The sequence below is a fragment of the Plecotus auritus genome (genome assembly GCF_963455305.1).
Source record: "Plecotus auritus genome assembly, chromosome: 1".
NCBI lineage: Eukaryota > Metazoa > Chordata > Mammalia > Chiroptera > Vespertilionidae > Plecotus > Plecotus auritus.
In genome coordinates, this window is record NC_137770.1 from 72,107,964 (window position 1) to 72,129,358 (window position 21,395).

Genomic DNA, 21,395 nt, shown 5'->3' on the forward strand with positions numbered 1-21,395 from the left:
AGTTCTGGACCCAAGAAGTCACAGTGTGTTGGAGGAACTGAGAAGTAAAAGAACAAGAAACAATGTTCAAAGTGCTTAAATAGAAGTATGCACAAGATCTAGAAGCCTTGTGGAGTGGGCGACCCCACGGGGCGGGATAGGGAAATGGCGGGTACAACGGTTTGCTGTCCAGGAGCTTGCTGGTTCTCCAAAGATTCCGCGGGGGCAATTCCAGTAGAACCAGTTCTCTGAGGTCACAGCTCTCTGGTGCCTGGGGCGGGGGGAGACCATGGGGCGCGAGGGGACCCTGGCGCCTCCGGGCGAAGGAACGTTAGCGACGCAAGGGTCCTATTTGAAAGACGCGGGATGAAGTTTGCAGCCTGAAGATGGGATGCAGGAAAAGACGAATAGTTTGTCTAAATTCTCTCCTTTTTCTCACATAGGACAGAAAAGATCAGGAGTGGTGGAAACCGGGCTTTTTGGAAAGCGAGTAGAGGCCAAAAGCCTCAGGTCGACTGGCTTAGGGATCTTTGTTACTAGTCCTAGGCCTCCGCTTCGGACCGGAACTCTAGTGTCAAAACGCCTGGTTTGGCACCGGGTTGTAAAAGCAGCTGGACCGACACCGGAAAGTGGAGTGCCCGGTCGAGAAAAGCTGGGGACCCCAGCAGAGGCCACTCTGGAACCCCGGTGGGGAGGGCAAGTGGGTCCCTGCTGGTCGTTCGGGTGTCCGGAGCGTGCGAGGGCGACACAGCCTAGCAGGTGAGGGGTGAGGGGACCACACCCCGACTCGGATTGGGAGCTTAATGCCAGGGCTCTAGAGTTAGTTTTGCTACTTAGTAGCTGTAATGACCTCGGGTAGTTTAATCTTGGAAGCTCCGTGTTCTCATCTCTGTAATAGTAATAGTACCTCTCCCAGAGTTGTGAGGATTCAATGGAAATACATTTAGAACAGTTTCTGGCACATGGTAAACCCTAGATATACAATCTTTATAAAGACTGCTCCATTTAGCTCCGTCAAAAGCCACGAACTTTCAGTCTGGGATCATCCGTTAACGGCTTTGACTTTATTGGTAAAAATATGAAACAAACATTTATAATTAAAGTTGTATTAAGAGACGTAACAACACTACTGAGGGTTTGGAAAATAGGGTGAATATTACTCATAATCCAATAATCCTATACTAGACTTTAAGACTTTTATTCCCTCCTCTCCCCCATCCAAATATATATATTTTTAAATATTTTTATTGACTTTTTACAGAGAGGAAGGGAAAGGGATAGAGTTAGAAACATCCATCAGCTGCATCCTGCATGCCCCCCACCGGGGACGTGCCCGCAACCAAGGCACATGCCCTCGACCGGAATCGAACCTGGGACCCCTCAGTCCGGAGGCCGACACTCTGTCCACTGAGCCAAACCGGTCAGGGCCCAAATATAATTTTTTAAAAATATATTTCTTTATTGATTTCAGAGAGGAAGAGAGAGGGATAGAGAAATAGAAACATCAATGATGAGAATCATCTATTGGCTGTCTCTTGCACGCCCCCTACTGGGGATCAAGCCCACAGCCTGGGCATGTGCCCTTGGCTGGAATTGAACCTGGGACCCTTCAGTCTGCAGGCCGACGCTCTATGCACTGAGTCAAACCGGCTAGGGCCCAAATATAATTTTTAAAAATATTTTGGAGACAACCTACAGTGGGGTTGTCTCCAAAGCCCAGTACTTTTTATTTTGAGAGTACGTTTATTAAAGCTGGGGACAGTCTGACAAGGAAGGGCTTAGGATAGAAGGAACAACAAGAGAGAGACTAGAGGGGCCTACTTTTGCTCTCTAGAAACCTATGGGCAAGAAGAGCCTAGGCAGGGCTGCTGTCAGCTCACTGCAGAGTCAGCAAAAAGGGGGCCTTGGGGACAGGTTCAGGGGGTTAGCCCGCCATGAGAGGCTGCTGCCCATTGCACCCCTGGTTGCAAGTCTCGTGGGGGCGAGGGAGGGTATCCCTTAGAGTTAGGTGATGCATGCCTGAGGGGAAGGGGAAAGACACTGGTGTCCTCCTTGGAGGGAGGGTGCCTCTGTACATCTTTATACTTGTCATGTTCGCATATATGGTCTTGCATATTTTATTTCCTTTTAAGGGTAGCAGGAACAGGTAGAAGAGGGGTCCATTTGGTCTTCCTGGTTCTGGCAGCACTTCCTGCCAGCACTTAAGAAATGTTGTTGCTAAGAGCAAAGTTGTTATTTTACTAGAGCGATAGAAGTTATATTGGTAATGCTATACATATAGAGAGGCAGCAGCATCAAGTGGAAGGACCTCAGACCAGCGTACTAGTTCTAGATTCCATACTGATTAACATTGTGGACTTAGGCAGGCCACTTCATCTGTTGGTGTCTTGTTTCCTAGAGAAAGGAAATATCTACCTGCCTTGTCTTACAGAAGTCATATGTACATTAAATGTGATACATCAAGGTGGCTTGAAAATATTAAGAATGGTATTTAAATGTGATAGTATTAGTGTTACTGTTTATTTCTATTTTTGAGGACCTCAGATAGTGATAGTGATAGTCAAAGCCTTGTTACTCAAAGTGTAAGCCTTGGACTAGGAGCTTGTTAGATATGAAGAATCTTGGAGATCCTGTTAGACTTACTGGATCAGAGACCCTTCTTATAGCCATCATTCTATCTGATCTTCAGAAAAATCCCTTAAGGTAGGTAAGGGAACTGTTACCCCCAAGGAAATGGAGACCTCAGAAGATCAACTGATTTACCTGAGGGTAAACAGCGTTAGTAGGTGTAGCCATATGAAATTGCCAAGCCGAGACCGGTTTGGCTCAGTGGATAGAGCATCAGCCTGCGGACTGAAAGGTCCCAGGTTCGATTCCGGTCAAGGGCACGTGCCTTGGTTGCGGGCACATCCCCAGTGGCGGGTGTGCAGGAGGCAGCTGGTTGATGTTTTTCTCTCATCGGTGTTTCTAGCTCTCTATCCTCCTCCCTTCCTCTCTGTGGAATATCAATAAAATATATTTTTAAAAAAAGAAATTGCCGATATTTACAATACTTACAACCTAATAAGAGGGTAGGGCCAGGAGTCAAGTCGAAGTTTTCTTTTTTTTTAAATATCTTACCTGGAATTTTCCTTTTTTAAAAAAAAATTTTTTTTTATTGTTTTTTTACAGGGAGGAAGGGAGAGGGATAGAGAGTTAGAAACATCGATGAAAGAGAAACATCAATCAACTGCCTCCTGCACACTCCCCACTGGGTATGTGCCTGCAACCAAGGTACATGCCCTTGACCAGAATCGAACCTGGGACCCTTGAGTCTGCAGGCCGACGCTCTATCCACTGAGCCAAACTGGTCAGGGCAGGAATTTTCCTTTTTGAAAGATGTTTTTATTGATTTCAAAGAGAGGAAGGGAGAGGGAGAGGAAATAGAAACATCAATGATGAGAGAGAATCATCGATTGGCTGCCTCCTGCACACCTCTTACTGGGGATCAAGCCCATAACCCAGGCATGTGCCCTGACCTGGAATCGAACCTCTGACCTCTTGGTTCATGGGTTGACGCTCAACAACTGAACCACACTACTGGGCAAGTCCAAGTTTTCTGATTTCATATTCAGTTCACACATCTAAATCCCTCAATTTTTTTTTTCTTTTGAAATCTTCAAACGAGGATATATTTTTTGTTACTGGTTTTTTAAAAATATTTTTTATTGACTTCAGAGAGAAATGGAGAGGGAGAGAAACATCAATGATGAGAGAGAATCATGTATCAGCTGCCTCCTGCACGCCCCCCACCAGGGATTGAGCCCGCAACCCGGGCATGTGCCGTTGTCCGGAATTGAACCCGGGACGCTTCAGTCCCCAGGCCAATGCTCTATCCACTGAGCCAAACTGACTAGGGCATCACTGATTTTGAGAGAGAGAGAGAGAGAGAGAGAGAGAGAGAGAGAGGAAACGTTGATTGGTTACCTCCCCTAGGTGCCCCACCCAGGAATTGAACCTGCAACCTTTTAGTATACAGGATGATGCTCCAACCAACTGAGCCTCGTGCCCAGGGCTGTAAGTCCCTCTTTTTATGAAGTGCTAACTGAAAGGGTTAAAGAGACTAACATGTCAATTAGCTTAGGTCCTGGAGTGAATGAGTTGAATACTTTATTCTAGAAACCAATTATTTCTTTAAAAATCCAGTCCTGCCCTAGCCAGTTTGGCTCAGTGGATAGAGTGTCGGCCAGCAAACTGAAAGGTCCCACGTTCAATTCTGGTCAAGGGCACATGCCCAGGTTGTGGGCTCGATCCCCAGTGGGGGACTTGCAGGAGGCAGCCTATCCATGATTCTCTCTCATCATGGATGTTTCTCTCTCTCTCTCTCTCTCTCTCTTTCTCTCTCTCTCTCTCTCTCTCTGTCTCTCTCTCTCTTCCTTCCTCTCTGAAATCAATAAAAAATATATTTTTAAAAAATCCAGTCCTGGTGGAGTTGCCAAAAAAACAAAACAAAACCAGCACAAAATCAGCATAAAAATTTATTTTAAAATGAACACAATCTTTTGAAACACATACTTGAATTGTTTTGGGGTTGAGTAATCAAACTCCATGAAGGGCTCTGTGTTTATATTTATTTTGGTATTTTTTTCACAAGGCAGCTGGATGCATTATGTATAGTGCAAACAGTATTCTCGTCATATGTCCTGGATAAATGTTTATAGAGTTAGAAAATAAATTCATGAATTTCACAATACATGATCTATGTTGAATTTGAAATTGTGATATATTTTTTGCTACACTTGTAACTCTTCAATGTCTCTTCTATTATAGGTGGAATTGGGCTATTAGCTGAAGCTTCTTTCTCTGGTAGTCCAGGGAGAAATTTACATTTTGACTTTTTCTTACCATGGCTCTGGTTCACAAATTGCTGAATGGCACTTATATTCTCAGTAAATGCCTAAAGCCAAGTGTTGCCTCTTGTCCATTTTTGAGTACCAGCTTTGCAGACTATTGTTCCAGGAGTCTTCAGAAACCAGTGGCTACTCCTGGCAAAGCTTCCACTCAAAGGAACTCTGCAGAGGGTTTGCAAGGAGATCACCAGAGAGAAGTTGCTTTGGATATAACTTCTCCTGAGGAGAAGCCTGAAGTTAGTTTTGATAAAGCAATTAAAGATGAAATCAAGGAACATTTTTGGCGTTTGAAGGATGAGATTGTGAATCATTGGATAGGGCCTGAAGGCCGCCCTCTGCAGGAGGTCATTATGGAACAAGCCAGAGTTGTCTGGCAGTTCCGTGGAAAAGAAGATTTGGATAAGTGGATAGTGACTTCGGATAAGACAATTGGAGGCAGGAGTGAAGTGTTCCTGAAAATGGGCAAGAATAACCAGAGTGCACTCCTGTATGGAACTCTGAGCTCTGCGGCACCTCAGGATGGGGAGAAAAGTCAGAGTGGATACTGTGCAATGATATCCAGGATTCCAAGGGTAGGTTAGGCCTAGCAGTTTGAGTTTTCTGGTGAACTGGGGTGAACATTGTAGCATGAACTGTAGCTGAGAGTTTCTGTAAATGAAAACACCTGGCATCTCATCTTGTATGGGGTTGTATAACTACTGGGCACCAGTACAAAGCTGAAGCACAAGGGGGAAGTGGCTCCTGAGGAGGGACTACTTGTTTCTGGGCATCACTTTGGTCCAGAGTGGTGCATTGTTATGTTTAACACGTTAAGGGCCAAGCCTGTTTTGTCTTCCTTCCGTTTCAGTCACCGGTGACTGACATGGCGCTTAACGTGTTAAGGAGCCCTGAGAGATTAGACAATTGAACAATGATCTGAGGTTTGCATCTCCTCTAACATAGACCACAGACCCTTAAATGGCCAGGGGTTCCTTAGTGTGGATGTAGGATCAGTCTAGCTTTTTATTTATTTTAATTAAAGTAAACTTAATTTTAGAGTAGTTTTAGTTTTACAGAAAAATTGCAAAGTAGTACAGAGAGTTCCTGTATGGCCCTCACCAAGCTTCTCCAATTGTTACCATCTTACATTACTTTAGTACATTGTCACAACTAAGAATTGGTGCATTACTATTAACTAATTCCAGACTCTATTTGAATTACACTAGCTTTTCCACTAATATTCTATTTCTGTTCCAGGATCCCATCCAGGATTTTACATTACATCTAGTAGTCATGTCTCCTTAGTCTCCTTTGGTCTGTGACAGTTTCTTAGTCTTTTCTTATTTTTCATGAGGATTTGAGAAATACTGGTTAGGTATCCTCCTATATAATAAAGAACTAATATGCTAATTAAGTCTAACAGCAGAATGACTGACCAGACAACCTTCTGGACGACCTTCCGAATGAAGCCGGGGCTGTGAGAGCCAGCCGGGGCAGCCGGGGCTGCGAGGGCTGAGCCCCTTGCATGAATTTCATGCATCAGGCCTCTAGTTTTATATAATGACCCTCAATTTGGGATTTTCTGATTAGACTGGGGATCTAGATTTTTTTCTCCTGGTTAGACTGGGGTTCTGGGTTTTTAGGAAGAATGCCACCAAGTTAAAGTACCCTTCTCATTACATCGTATGAAAGATACATGCAGCGCCCTGGTCAGAGAGCTCAGTTGATTAGAGCATTGTTCCAATATTCCAGAGTTTTGGGTTTGGTCCCTGGTCACATAACAGGAGTCAACCAATGAATGCATAGATAAGTGGAGCAACAAAAATCAATGTTTTGCTTTCTCTCAAGTCAATAAATAAAAAAAGATATAATTTCTTTAAAAAGAAAAGAAAGGTATGTGCTAGCAACATGACATCACTGATGTGTTAACTTTGATCACTTGGTCAAGGTAGTGTTTGCCAGGTTACTCCATTGTTCAGTTTTCTTCTTCTTCTTCTTCTTCTTTTTTTTTTTAAGAATAGTTTATTGATTTTTTATAGAGAGAGGAAGGAGAAAAACATCGATGTGAGAGCGCAACATCGATCTGCTGCCTCCTCCACCCAACCCAGGCATATGCCCTGACCAGGAATCGAACTGTGACCTGGTTCATAGGTCGATGCTCTACCACTGAGTTATGCCTGTCGAGCTTTTTTCTTTCTATACCATGTTCTTTGGAAGCAAGTCAGTAAGTGTAGCCTACTTTCAAGTTGGGAAGATTGTAGGGTTAAATTATATCTCTTGAAAGGTGTACTATACACATAAATTACTTGGGATTCTTAAGAAAGAAAGATTTGTTTCTTCTACCACATTTATTTATTTGTTAGTATGGACTCACACTTTGGGTTATAATCCAACAATATGTTACTTATTTTGTTGCTGAAATTGTTCTACCTTTGGCCACTGGGAGTTCTTTCAGGTTGGCTCCTGTCCTTTGATCTCCCTCCATCCTTTTGAAAAAATACTTTTATTGATTTTCAGAGAGGAAGGGAGAGGGAAAGATCCATGTGAGAACAAAACATCGATTGGCTGCCTCCTGTGTGCCCTCTATTGGCAATAGAACCTGAAACCTGGGCATGTGCCCTGACTGGGAATCGAACCATCAATTCTGGTGCACAGGATGACGCCCAGCCAACTGAGCCACACCGGCCAGGGCCCCATCCTTTTGTGTGTGTGTGTGTGTATTTTTAGCACATTTTGGCTCTACAAGATGTTCTGGCTTATCTTGTGTTTCCCTTGTCCCAACCCTAGAATAAGCCATTTCTCAAAAGAGCTCTGGTTTCTTTTTTTATGGAGGATGTTATTAGAAACCAGGATCTGGGCAATGAGTATGCTTGTTGTTACTGGGATGACACTATATCTAGGACATCTAAGTGGACATAGCTAGGAAGTATATGTATACATACCAACTTGTGTAAATACATGTCTATAATTTCTGTATTCATATTAATTATTTTAAATCCTCACCCAAGAATATTTTTTCCATTTATTTTTAGAGAGTTGAAGGGAGAGGGAGAGATGGAGAGAAACACCGATATGAGAGAGACACATTGATTGGTTACCACCGTTATGCCCTGGACCAGGGCTAGGAGCCCTTGACTGGAATCGAACCCTGGACCCTTAAGTCTGCAGGCTGATGCTCTATCCACTGAGTCAAACCAGCTAGGGCCATATTAATCTAAATATGAGCTCATACTAATGCTCTCACTTTAATTCAGTACCATGTGGTTCAGTCTGGCCTTCCCCCTCTTGCTTCTGTAACTTCATTCAGTAACAGTGAGAAACCCATCCCCCACCATTTACCATCCATTTACTTACTAGTTTAACCCCAATATACATGTAAAGCAGTTTCAGGATTTTTAAAAATTTTATTTTTTGTTGATTTCAGAGAGGAAGGGGGAGGGAGAGAGAGAGCGAAACATCAATGATGAGATAGAGTCACTGATTGGCTGCCTCCTACACACCCCCTACTGGGGATGGAGCCCGAAACCAGGCATGTGCCCTGACTGGGAATGAAACCTACAGTCTCTTGGTTCATTGTTCAATGCTCTACCATTGAGCCACACCAGCTGGGCAGTCTTAGGATTTTTTTAAAATATATTTTATTGATATTTTACAGAGAGGAAGGGAGAGGGATAGAGAGCTAGAAACATCAACGAGAGAGAAACATCGATCAGCTGCCTCCTGCACACCTCCCACTGGGGATGTGCCCGCAACCAAGGTACATGCCCTTGACCAGACTCGAACCCGGGACCCTTCAGTCTGCAGGCTGACGCTCTATCCACTGAGCCAAACCGGTTTCGGCAGTCTTAGGATTTTTAACCCAGAACTCTGTGAGACAACTCGACCAAGTAGAATACAGTGTTTATGTATAGTTTCTTTTGTCTTTAGCCTTATAGTATCTAGTCAGAACACTATTTTCTAAAGTTACTTAGGTTAGTTCTTTTATCTCTCCACTGGCCTATGGCTTTTTGCAAATTTGCTGACCAGGTATTGTTTCAGGGCTGCTCTGGACAGATTCCCATGTCTGACCTTGGCCACAGCCTCTGCATGTTTGCTTGGATATTGTGCTTTAAGGAGAAAGACAAATGTTAGGAGTAGTATTAAGCTCCATCTCTCCAGATAATGATGAAAAAGAAAGGTAGGTATTCTTCCAGAGGCAACAAATTATGCACACCAACTTGTGCACACCAAGATTTTTTTTTCAGGCCCTGAAAATCCTCAAAATGGAATTGATAGTCCACAGCAGCAAATAATTCTATGGTTAAATATGTATTGTGGGGTAATAGAAAATGTTCATAACATTTAAAAAATATGTTTTTATTGATTTTTTTTAGTGAGAGAGAAAGGAAGAGGGATAGAGAGAAAGAAACATCCTAGAGAGAAGAACATCATTGATTGGCTGCCTTCTGCATGGCCCCCATCGGGGATCAAGCCCACAACCTGGGCATGTGCCCTGATCGGGAATCGAACTGGCAACCTCTTGCTTCCTGGGTAGACACTCAACTGCTGGGCATGATAACATTTATTAAGTGTACCTGACATTCCTTGTGCAGATTAGTTCATATACATTGTTCCTTTTATTTCTCACAGTAATATTGTAACGTATGATCATTCCAGTTTTATTTGTGTGTTTTTTTAATGGATATTTTTGCATTGAATTTTAAGGAAAGTGGAAGAAAGAGAGGAAAGACAGAAACATCAATGTGAGTGAAACATTGATTGGTTGCCTTCTGTACGAGCCCTGACCAAGGCCCAGGCCAGGGAGGAGCCTACAACCCAGTATGTGCCCTTGACCAGAATCGAACTCTGGAGCCTTTGGTCCATAGGCCGATGTTCGTTCTACTAAGCCAAACTGGCTAGGGCTGATCATTCCAGTTTTACAGATGAGGAAACTGAGGCTTGCGGAGATCTAGTAACTTGTCTAGAGTTATATAGCTACTAAATAATAGCTCATACCTGCACACTGGTATTCTTAACATCAGATTGCCTCTGAGATTGTTGTAAATAAGCACCTTTGGAAATTAGCACTAAGTTCCACTTTGAAAGAGAGAGACAATATAGATCAGCGGTCGCCAACCCGTGGTCCGTGGAAGGTTGGTGACTGCTGATATAGATTGTTAAGAACACAGATTTTGGCCCAGCCAGTGTGGCTCAGTGGTTGAGCGTCAACCCATGAACCAAGAGGTCACTGGTTCAATTCCCTGTCAGGGCACATGCCCAGGTTGTGGGCTTGATCCCCAGTAGGGGGCATGCAGGAGGTAGCTGATCAATGATTCCCTCTCATCATTGATGTTTCTATTTCTCACTTCTCTCTGAAATCAGTAAAAACATATTTAAAAAAAAAGATTTTTGAGTTATTAACAGTACTGTATTTATCATTTATTAGAGTGTTCAGTTTATTTATATGTAAAGTGGAGTATAAAGATAGTACCTACCTCATAGGGGTGTTAGGATTAAATTAATGCAAGCAAAGTGTTTAAGTTTTTCTTTTTTTAAAAATTTTTAAAAAATTGATTTCAGAGAGGAAGGGAGAGGGTGAGATAGAAACATCAATGATGAGAATCATTGATCGGCTGCCTCCTACACGCCCCCACTGGGGATCGAGCCCGAACCTGGGCATGTACCCTTGACTGGAATTGAACCTGGGACCCTTCAGTCTGCAGGTCAAACCAGCCAGGGCAAAGTGTTTAAGTTTTTCAATAGATGGTAGCTATTGTTATAAAATATAAATTTTAAAACTTGAGCTCTTTCATAGTTTTCTAATTTATTGGAAGGCAATTGTCATTAAATGGCCCACTCAGGAGTCGTTGCTCCATAGGACCAGGGAAAGAAAGTACATAATAGTAATTATTTTCCATTCAGTGATACAAGTGAGTGCCTGCCCCATGGAAACACTGTCCTGGGCCATTCATGTCTTGAACATTACCTTAGAAACATACTGTGTCAGTATTTTATACTAAAGTAGGAATCACTAGATTTATCTACTCCCTTGTGAGGGAATTGAATCTGAAAAAGAAAAATGATTAGTGGATCCCTTTGTTGTTATAAAAAGTGCTAACTCACATTTTGCTAATAATGAAAAATGAGGTGAAATTAACTTTCCTTTCTGTACCTTAGGGTGCTTTTGATAGAAAGAAGTCTTATGATTGGTCTCAGTTCAATACCCTGTATCTCCGTGTCCGTGGAGATGGTCGGCCTTGGATGGTGAATATCAGGGAGGACACAGATATAATTCAGAAGAACAATCAGATGTACAGTTACTTCATGTTCACCCGTGGTGGGCCCTACTGGCAGGAGGTCAAGGTAACAGCCCAGGTCTTTACTGTACATCTTTTGAGATCATGGTTACATTGTAGTTTTTCTTTTTCTTATTAGTCCCCTTTGGAAGGTGTGGGAAGGGTAAGAAGGGAAAGGACCAAGGAGCAAGATTTACACAATTGACTTTTTCTTTGATTAACATATATGTTAGCCTACTAACCAGGAAATATTTTTGATAAGGATATGGCCTGGTACATGCTAAGTTATGGGTGCATCTCTGGTTTAAGCCTAAGTAGATGTTTCTTTCTTTTTTTTTAAAAAAAAAATATATTTTATTGATTTTTTACAGAGAGGAAGGGAGAGGGAGAGAGAGTCAGAAACATTGATGAGAGAAAAACATCAATCAGCTGCCTCCTGCACACTCCCTACTGGGGATGTGCCTGCAACCAAGGTACATGCTCTTGACCGGAATCGAACCTGGGACCCTTGAGTCTGCAGGCCGACGCTCTATCCACTGAGCCAAACCGGTTAGGGCAACAAGCTCATTTCTATCTGGGATCCTTTGTACTTTGTGGTGTATCTCCTGGTATGCTCTTCCCCTCATATCTTCCCCAGCTTCTTTCCTATCATTCACCTCTCAGCTCGAAAATTGCCTCACAGAGGCCTTCCTGTCCCTCTAGCTAGAGTTGCACCCTCTAACCCAGTCACTTTCTTTTTTTTTTTTAATCCTCACCTGATGATATTTTTTCCATTGATTTTTAGAGAGAGTGGAATGGTGGGAGGCTATGGGGGAGAGGGAGAGAGAGAGAGAAACATCGACGTGAGATACATTGATCATTGATTGGTTGCCTCCCACACCTGCCCTCACGGGCTGGGGATTGAACCTGCAACTGAGGTAGGTGCCCTTGATTGGGAATTGAATCCGAGAACCTTCCATCTGAGGGCCAATGCTCTAACCACTGAGCAACCAGTCAGGGCTAATTCAGTAATTTTTAAAATATATATATTTATTGATTTTAGAGAGGAAGGGAGAGGGAGAGATAGAAACATTAATGATGAGAATCATTGATTGGCTGCCTCCTGCACGCTCCACACTGGAGATCGAGCCCACAACTCCGGCATGTGCCCTGACCAGAATTAAACCGTGACCTCCTGGTTCATAAGTCCATGCTTAATCACAGAGCCACACCAGCCAGGCGTTTTGTAGTTTATGCAAATATAAGAAAATAGGAATATAATTTTTCTCCTTTTTTTAAACTGAAAAAATAAAAATTGCATAATTTGTGCATGTTCTGTTTATATTTTTAATATTTAGATCCTGAAGACCTTCCATATCACTACATGGAATATTTTTAATTCTTTTTGTGTGTGTTTTTTTGTATTTTGTTATGTGGATATCCTATAGTTGACTGAATGAGTCCTGTATTGATAGTCACTTGGGTTGTTACCAATTGCTACAATGAATATTTTATCACAGTTCTTGAGGTGTTTTAAAAATTAACTTAAAAAGCCTGTAGATTTGTCTATATCTTACTTTTTGACTAGTAATATATTGTGAAGGTCTTCTCTTTTTTTTTTTTTGCTATTAGAAAAAACTATATCTTTCTGTATTTATCAGAATTTGTCTGAAATATGAATTCCTAAATGTGAAATTGGTAGGTCAGTTATGACATTTAAAATTTTTTAGTGCTATTGGTTTTCTATTGCTACATAAAAAAACATTCCATAAACTTAGCAGCTTCAAAAACACATTTATTAGCTCATAGTTCTGTGGGTCATAAGTTGAGACAGTAGATCTGGGTTCAGTCAATGCTCAGGGCCCTATAAGGTTGTACTCAAGGAGTTAGCTGGGCTATATTCCTTTCTAAAGGCTCTGGGCAAGAATCTTCCAAGCTCCTTCTGGTTGTTAGCTAATTCAGTTCCTGTCATTGCAGGGCTGCTGTCCTTCCTTTATTGGCTGTCAGTGAGGGGCCACTCTCAGCTCCTAGAAGCTGCCGCACTCCTTGCCAGGTGGCTGCCTCCATCTTCAAAGCCATCAGTGTAGAATCCCCCCACTCCATTGAATCCCTTCATGCTTCTAATCTTTTACCAGTCAGTCCCTTTTACGGGTTCAAGTGATTTAGTCAGGCCTACAGATAATAAGCTTTAAAAAAGTCAACTGATTTAGGACCTTATTTCTGCAGAGTTCCTTCATAGCAACATTGAGATTAGTGTTCAAATACCTCAAAGAAGGTGTGTGTACACTAGAAGTTGGAAGTCTTGGGGGCCATCTTAGAATCCTGCCTACCACAATTGCCAACTGCCCTCTAATAAGAGTTTTAATAATTTCCACTCCTACTAACAGTTTACAAGTGTGCCTCTTCACCCCCATATTTCTATTAGGTTATTTAATCATTTTCTTAGTTATATATCTGTGATCTAGATGACTAGCCACTTGTCATAACTGCATCTATGAAATAATTTTATACTTAAATTTAAACTATTATTCTTTTACTAGAGGCCCATTGCAGGAAGATTCCTGCAAGAACAGGGCTTCCAGCGGGCTTCCCTCCCACCACCGCCACCCTTCCTGCTCCCCGCGCTTTCCCTCCCACCGTCACCCCGTGCTTTCCCTTACCCTCCCGCCGCCTCTGCCCCCCACTCCGTGGTTTCCCTGGTTTCCCTCCCATCGTTGCTGCTGCCCCATGACTTCCCTCCCGCTGCCCTGCACTTTTCCTCCCGCCGCCCCCCCAGCCCTGCACTTTCCCTCCCGCAGCCACCGACCCCCTGCGCTTTCCCTCCCGCCAACACCTCCGCCTCACTTTCCACTTTCCCTCCCTCTTCCTTCTATGCTGTCTTCAGTCTTCACCCCTTCTGCATATGCAAATTAACCTCCATCTTTGTTGGGTTAATTTGCATACTCGCTCTGATTGGCTGGTGGGTGTAGCGGAGTGATGGTTAATTTGCATGTTTCTCTTTTATTAGTGTAGATCATTATAATTACATACAAATGCTTCAGTTACTTGTATTTCAGTTATGAAGTAAATGGTTTTCTTTTTTCAGATTCCTTTCTCCAAATTTTTCTTCTCTAATCAAGGAAGAATCCGGGATGCCCAGTTTCAGCTTCTACTTGACAAGGTAACATTTGCCTTTCATTCAGAACTGTATTCTCTTTAGTGAATCAGAATTCTGGTGAGGATGAATTCAGTCCATTTTGGAAGGCTGGCAAATGAAAGATGGAAATTCCTACTCAAGGCCCCCCCTGTAATACCCAGACAGATGTTTACACAGACCTATCCTTTGAGCCAAATCCCTATCCTGGTGAATTTCATCATGGTCTTCTCTTGAGCATGCCTACATTTTATTTTAGCTTTAAAATAAGAGAACAGTATTGAGTTCAGGAGAGCTTCAAGAACCTCCATTAGATACCCATTTTGTCCTCACTAGTCTTAGTGGCACTACACTGAAGGAAGAGGAAAGGAAGTAGAGTGTGGAAAGAAAAGTAGCCCTGTATTTCCTCTTATAATTTACTATAGCATAGGAAAACTATGGCATACTTGCTAAGGGCTGATAGTGTAGTATAAAGACTCAGCTATAGTAATCACCTCATGGAATTTTAAAACTCCAGGAACATCAGTATGCGATTTTGATCAATTTCTCTATTTTAAATTTAGATCTCCTCTATTGGATTCACCCTGGCTGATAAAGTGGATGGTCCATTCTTCCTGGAAATAGATTTTATTGGAGTGTTTGCTGATCCAGCCCACACAGAAGAATTTGCCTATGAAAATTCTCCAGTGCTTAACCCAAGACTTTTTAGATAGAGATCATGTAGTAGAAGTGTAGTATCCATGCTGATACAGAGACAAAATAAAGTATTTCTTTAATGGCATCCAATCAGTGGCTGGTATATATTCCCTAAGAGAAAGCTAAATGCTGCTCCCAAGAGGGACCATATAGAGGGAAACCAAGTTCTAAACTGTACCTTAACTCAGAGAATGCAGTTACTATACTGATGCAGAGATACTATATAAATAACTGTTTTTGGTTAGAACAATTTCTGATAGAGACTATTCCTGCATGGTTTCCAAAACAAGGAGTCTCAGATGACTGTTGATGGCCTTCTACCACTCTGTTCCTTATAGGTTTCTTCTGTTTTCTAATCCATCTTTGAGGAAGACCACTGAAGAATCCTATATAATAAAAAACCTAGGTGGTGTCGCTCGACGCCCTCACGCAATGTCACAAGATGGCCGCCACAAAGATGGCCACCACAAGATGGTCACCACAAGATGGCTGGCAGGGGAGGGCAGTTGGGGGCAAGATCAGGCCTGCAGGTGAGGGCAGTTGGGGGCAAGCTCAGGCCTGCAGGGGAGGGCAGTTGGGGGCGACCAGGCCAGCAGGGGAGGGTAGTTGGGGACGATCAGGCCTGCAGGGCAGGGCAGTTGGGGACGATCGGGCCAGCAGGGGAGCAGTTATGTGTCAATTGGGCCAGCAGGGGAGCGGTTAGGGAGCAATCAGGTTGGCAGGCAAAAGCAGTTAGGGGCCATCAGGCAGGCAAGCAGTTAGGAGCCAGCAGTCCCGGATTGTGAGAGGGATGTCCTAAACCCGTGGTTGGCAAACTGCGGCTTGCGAGCCACATGCGGCTCTTTGGCCCCTTGAGTGTGGCTCTTCCACAAAATACCACGGCCTGGGCGAGTCTATTTTGAAGAAGTGGCGTTAGAAGTTTAAGTTAAAATAATTTGGCTCTCAAAAGAAATTTCAATTGTTGTACTGTTGATATTTGGCTCTGTTGACTAATAAGTTTGCCAACCACTGTCCTAAACCAGCAGTCAGACATCCCCCAAGGGGTCCCAGATTGGAGAGGGTTCAAGCTGGGCTGAGGGACACATCCCCCACCCCCCAATGCATGAATTTCATGCACCAGTCCTCTAGTATTAAGATAAAGGTGCTATTGAAGTCCCTGAGAAAAGACATACCTAAACATGCTTAGTCTGTTTGGGCTGCTATAACAAATTACTATAGACCAGGTGGCTTAAACAACATACATTTACTTCTCACAGTTCTGAGGGCTGAGAAGTCCAAGATCAAAATACTTGCATATTTGGTATAGGTGAGTGTCCATTTCTTGGCTTATAGACAGTTGCCTTCTTAGCTGTATCCTCACGTGGTCTCCTTCCGTTCTTTACAAAGACACTAATCCCAACACAAGGCCTTAATCCTCAAGACCTAATTGCCTCCAAAAGGTCCCACCTCCAAGTACCATCATGTTGGAAATTGGGGTTTCAACATAAGAATTTTGGGATGACACAAATGTAGTCCATAACATGTATGCAGAGAGCAGCTGGTCCTCTAAAGCTGCATGATCTTTACCAGTTCTTATTTTATAGTGACTTTTAATGTAACCACTAGAGAAACTTCCCCATTTAAAGTATTACAGAAATTGCATATACAAAAAAAAAAAGAACCTCATTAACAGTGTTTAAATTGATAAATTCTTGTCATCTTAGAGAAAGGAAGCTATAATACTATAGCCAGAGTACCCTAAGAAAGCCAAGTTTAAAATAAATAAGAGAATATAATATATAAAGGCTAATAGCTTTTCCATCATCTTGGCCTACAATCTATTTTGTGTATTTTCATGTAATTATCTTTTGTTTTTAATAGCTTTTATTGAGGTATAGTTTACATAACAAAGTTGATGTTTATTTTTTAAAATATATTTTTATTGATTTCAGAGAGGAGGAGGAGAGGGAAATAGAAACATCAATAATGAGAATCACTGATTGGCTGCCTCCTGCATGCCCCCTACTGGGCATCGACCCACAGCCCAGACATGTGCCCTTCACCGAATTGAACCTGGGACTCTTCAGTCCGCAGGCTGAGGTTCTAGCCACTGAGCCAAACCGGCTAGGGCTGTCTATTTTATCTATCTATCTAAAATATTTTTTGTTTTATATATATATATTTAATTCTTTTATTTATACTTAAATACTAAAAAATTTTTTCTTATTGATTTTGAGAGGAAAAAATCAATCTGTTGTTCTACTTATTTATGCATTCATAGGTTAACTCTTGTATGTGACCTGACCAGAGATAGACCCTACAACCTTGGCGTATGAGGAAGATGCTGTAACCAACTGAGCTACCTGGCCAGGGCCACAGAGTTTGCCTGTTTTAAATGTACAAATCAATGATTGTTTGTTTACAGAATTGTGCAGTTTTTACAACAAACTAACTTTAGAAAATTTCCATCAGCTGAAAAAGAAACCTCAGTGCACCTTTGCAGTCACTCTCCAGCCCCTGGTCCAGCCATGGGCAAACTACGGCCCGCGGGCCGGATCCGGCCCGTTCGGCTGTTCTATCCGGCCCGCGGAGCCAAAAGAGCGGAGGGTTCTCTTGCTCTCCCCTCCACTCCTTTACTTTGAATTTATATTAGTTCACACAAACACTCCATCCATGCTTTTGTTCCGGCCCTCTGGTCCAGTTTAAGAACCCATTGTGGCCCTCGAGTCAAAAAGTTTGCCCACCCCTGCCCTGGTCACTACTAATCTAATCTATTTTCTCAATAGGTTTATCTTTGGATATTTCACTTAAATAGAATCACATAATGTGTGATCTTTTGTGTCTGGCTTCTTTTCACTTAGCATAATGTCTTTGAGGTTCATCCATGTTGTAGCATGTTAAAAGTACTTGATTCCACCCTAGCTGGTTTTGCTCAGTGAATAGAGCATCGGCCTGCAGACTGAAGGGTCCCGGGTTCGATTCCAGTCAAGGGCACATGCCCAGGTTGCGAGCTTGATCCCCAGTAGGGGGCGTGCAGGAGGCAGCCGATAAATGATTCTTTCTCATTGATGTTTCTCTCCTTCTCCTTTCCTCTCCGAAATCAATAAAAAAAAAAAAAAAATATATATATATATATATATATATATATATATATATATATATATATATATATGTATATGTATGTGTGTGTGTGTGTGTGTGTGTGTGTGTGTGTATATTACTTCATTCCTTTATAGTGCATGAGAATATTTTAAAACCCATTCATCCATTGATGGACAGCTTCACTTTGTGGTTACTTTGAATAATATTGCTATAAATTTGTGTGGACATGTGTTTTCATTTCTCTTGGTGAAATACCTGGGTGTAGAATTGCTGGGTTATATGGTAGACATATGTTTAAATTTTTAAAGAAATTACTAAACTGTTTTTCAAGGTGGTTGTATAATTTTACTTTCTCAGCAGCAATGTATTTGACAGTTACCACAAGGTTTCTTGATTGATCTGATATCTGCCTCTTGATAGCAAAATCTAAGTTTATTAAGTTCCCAGGAATATGTCCTGTTCGGTGGGTTCATATATGTCAGTGGTCGGCAAACTGCGACTCGCAAGCCACATGCAGCTCTTTGGCCCCTTGAGTGTGGCTCTTCCACAAAATACCACGTGTGGGCGCGTATGTACAGTGCAATTGAAACTTCATGGCCCATGAGCAGAAGTCGGTTTTCGGCTCTCAAAAGAAATTTCAATCGTTGTACTGTTGATATTTGGCTCTGTTGACTAATGAGTTTGCTGACCACTGGTATATGTGAAAATACAAAAGAAGGACATGGGCATTTCTTCTTGGGGTGGGAGTGGGTGGTCAGGAGAGGATGCTTGAGGAGTACATCTTATTTGGTCAACTAAATCTTGGAAGCCAATTATGTTTACAAAGAATGAATCTACCCCTGAGAGAAAAAACTTTATTTATGAAAATCTGAAGCAGTACAAAACTCAGAAGTTCCACTTAGGTGCAACAAACATGGATATGATGCTAAGAAACTCTAGTCTTTCCATAAGTTGAATAAAATTTAAGTTTAACAGCACAGTAATCCTTAAAGCAGCAATCCTGAAATTTCAACATGGCCTTGTATATTGTTAAATAAGCAAGGCTAGAATGAGCTATAGAGTTTTTGTTTTTAAGATATTGAGTGAGATGACAATTACATGAAGTGAGTTGAACAAAAGATGCGTAAGTTTGAAAAAAAAACACTTCACATGGATAAAATTTTGATGTCATAACCAACCCATATGGCCCCTTGTTTTATTAAGATGACTAGAGACTCTGGAGGATGAAAAGGGGACTTCTCCCAGCTTACCCTACCCATACGTTATTACTGGTCAATTTCTACTAAAGCTTGTGTTATAATAAGCTACCTCTAGGTAAATGCTCTTGCCTAGAAGAGGATTGCAATTCTGTTAATATTAGAGCCAGGAGGGGGAAATTGACATTAAAAATCTAGGTCAAGAATAGGATGGGAAAAAAAAAAAGAATCTATAGGATGGGGGGAAAAAGTATAGGATAGATCTCATTAAAATATTGAGTTGTACAGGGACTTAGAAACAAAGTTAAGAGCAGAAAAAGATCTTTTGACTAAAGTAGGAAGGACAGTATAAAAATATTTACAAAAAAAGGTTCAGAATAAAGTAATATTTACAGAATGTTAAACTATTACTCTGCAGCCATAATAAGGCCCCTTCGAGTTCCCAAAACCTTTGCTTTCTTCTCCTTTCGTTCTTGCTCGTGTTTCTTCCGTTGCTCCTCCCTAAGAGGGACAGGTACATATTAGGCTCTAGTGAAGCTCCACAACAGACCACTTGGAAGCACTTGTTAGACTAATATCCAAACTTAAAAAGATATCTAGCATACTTGTGCAAAACATAGTTATAGGCACGTTGCAGTCTTATCTGGTGGTCTGTGATGAAAATCATTGCAGTGTTCAAGGGCTATAAATTCTAAAGTCAAGCACAGAACTGCAACCTGAAGGTACCCTGGTACCTGAACCCAACCCCTGTAGTTTTAGTTGATAAATGTCTACTTTTGGAAGTCCAAAGGTCAAGCTCAAAATTACATAGTCTAGTGAAAACGTTGGAACTAGGAACCACTGACTTAAACAACTATGTTTTTATGAAAGGGATGGGGGTGGGGAAGGAAATCCCAGGATCATGTTAATGATCTTAATAGCAAATATAGTTATTCGAGATTTTGGTGGCAGGTGGATGTAGGCAAGTCAAATGACAGGTAACTGTTTCAGGAGGGTTTCATGCAGGAGGTCGACTCAACCAGGACCAGCTGCAGCCCAGGGCAAGCTCTGGCTTTAAATTGGTTTTCATACAGATGAAAGCCTCTAAGGACCATCCTGGGTTTCCCCCCTGTGTAGGGCCTTGAACCCTAGTAAGCCTGGTTTCCCTGAAAGTAAAAAATTTACATCAATCTGCATAACTAGGTGCCCTGGGCACTGGTATCTGGAGGGATATCAGGTGCACAGTTTGGGCAGACATATCATATAAAAGCAGTGCTCTGAATCGGTCCTCTTGTGAATGACCTGTAGCGCTTTGGAAATAATGCAGATGCTTGGGCCCCACCTTGAACCTACTGAATTAGAATCCACAATTAGAACTTTCAGAAAGTTCTATATGTGATTCCACTTCTAGCCTCTTAGACACTACTTGCTGCGACTCTCTATCCCTCAGAGGTCCTGCTTTTATATACAGTCTTTCAAAATTAAAAGACTTATAGAACTGGATAATTATGTGCTCACCTGGTCTGAAGACGAGGTTGTTTGTAAGTTTTCTTGTGGAAGCTAACTCTGCTTACATGCTCATTCAGAGATTTATTTTCTTTAGATTGTCCCCATGGTTTCAGTTTTCCTAGTTTAGGACAGAGACAAAGATAGATCAATGAAGACTTTTGTATTTATAGTCTTAAGTTTATTTATCTGTGGCTATTTGCTTGCTATCAACATTTATATTTTGTTTTAATAGACATTTGCCAGTGTAAGTCTTTTATTTCAATTTCATATTCCATAGATATAAATTGCATTTTTTCTCTAAATAACATGTTCTATTTTTAAATAATATTTTTACTTATTTCAGAGAGGAAGGGAGAGAAACATAAATGATGAGAATCATTGATCAGCTGCTTCCTGCATGCCCCCTACTGGGGATCGAGCTCACAACCTGGGCATCTGCCCTGACCTGGACTCAAACTGTGATCTCCTGGTTCATAGGTAGACGCTCAATTACTGTGCCACACTGGCTGGGCATGTGTTCTATTTTTTAATCCTTGGAAAGCCAAAGAGAAAACCTTAATGTTTCTCTCTTATCAGTGATATTTTTCTCTCTCTCTCCCCCTTCCTCTCTGAAATCAATAAAAATACATTAATAATAATAAAAAAGAAAAACTTATCACTAAAAACAAAAAACAACTCCCATTACATAGCACATTAAAAG

At 41.8% G+C, this 21,395-nt stretch overlaps 2 protein-coding genes across 4 annotated transcripts in view; one reads left to right on the forward strand and one right to left on the reverse strand.

Annotated features, from left to right (window-relative positions):
- The first annotated feature begins 610 nt into the window (after positions 1 to 610).
- Positions 611 to 15,015, forward strand: NDUFAF1 (NADH:ubiquinone oxidoreductase complex assembly factor 1). Of its 3 annotated transcripts, none has more exons than XM_080662942.1 (6): positions 624 to 738; positions 3,151 to 3,252; positions 4,789 to 5,440; positions 11,004 to 11,189; positions 14,187 to 14,261; positions 14,798 to 15,015. In XM_080662942.1, exons 3-6 carry the CDS (start codon positions 4,865 to 4,867, stop codon positions 14,945 to 14,947), a joined length of 987 nt encoding a protein of 328 aa, XP_080519068.1. In that variant the 5' UTR covers positions 624 to 738; positions 3,151 to 3,252; positions 4,789 to 4,864; the 3' UTR covers positions 14,948 to 15,015. The 3 variants fall into 3 exon arrangements, with proteins under 3 accessions (XP_080519067.1, XP_080519068.1, XP_080519069.1); XM_080662943.1 differs by having other exon boundaries at positions 3,151 to 3,233; XM_080662941.1 differs by lacking the exon at positions 3,151 to 3,252 and having other exon boundaries at positions 611 to 738.
- Positions 15,016 to 18,846: 3,831 nt separating this feature from the next.
- The window catches only part of NUSAP1 (nucleolar and spindle associated protein 1), a 40,421-nt gene continuing 37,872 nt past the window's right edge, over positions 18,847 to 21,395 (reverse strand). Inside the window, exons 10-11 of the mRNA XM_080643729.1 lie at positions 20,705 to 20,813; positions 18,847 to 19,708 (exon numbers count right to left, since the gene is read on the reverse strand). Coding sequence (XP_080499855.1) covers positions 19,615 to 19,708; positions 20,705 to 20,813 — 203 coding nt within the window. The 3' untranslated portion in view covers positions 18,847 to 19,614. The remainder of the gene's footprint in view (positions 19,709 to 20,704; positions 20,814 to 21,395) is intronic.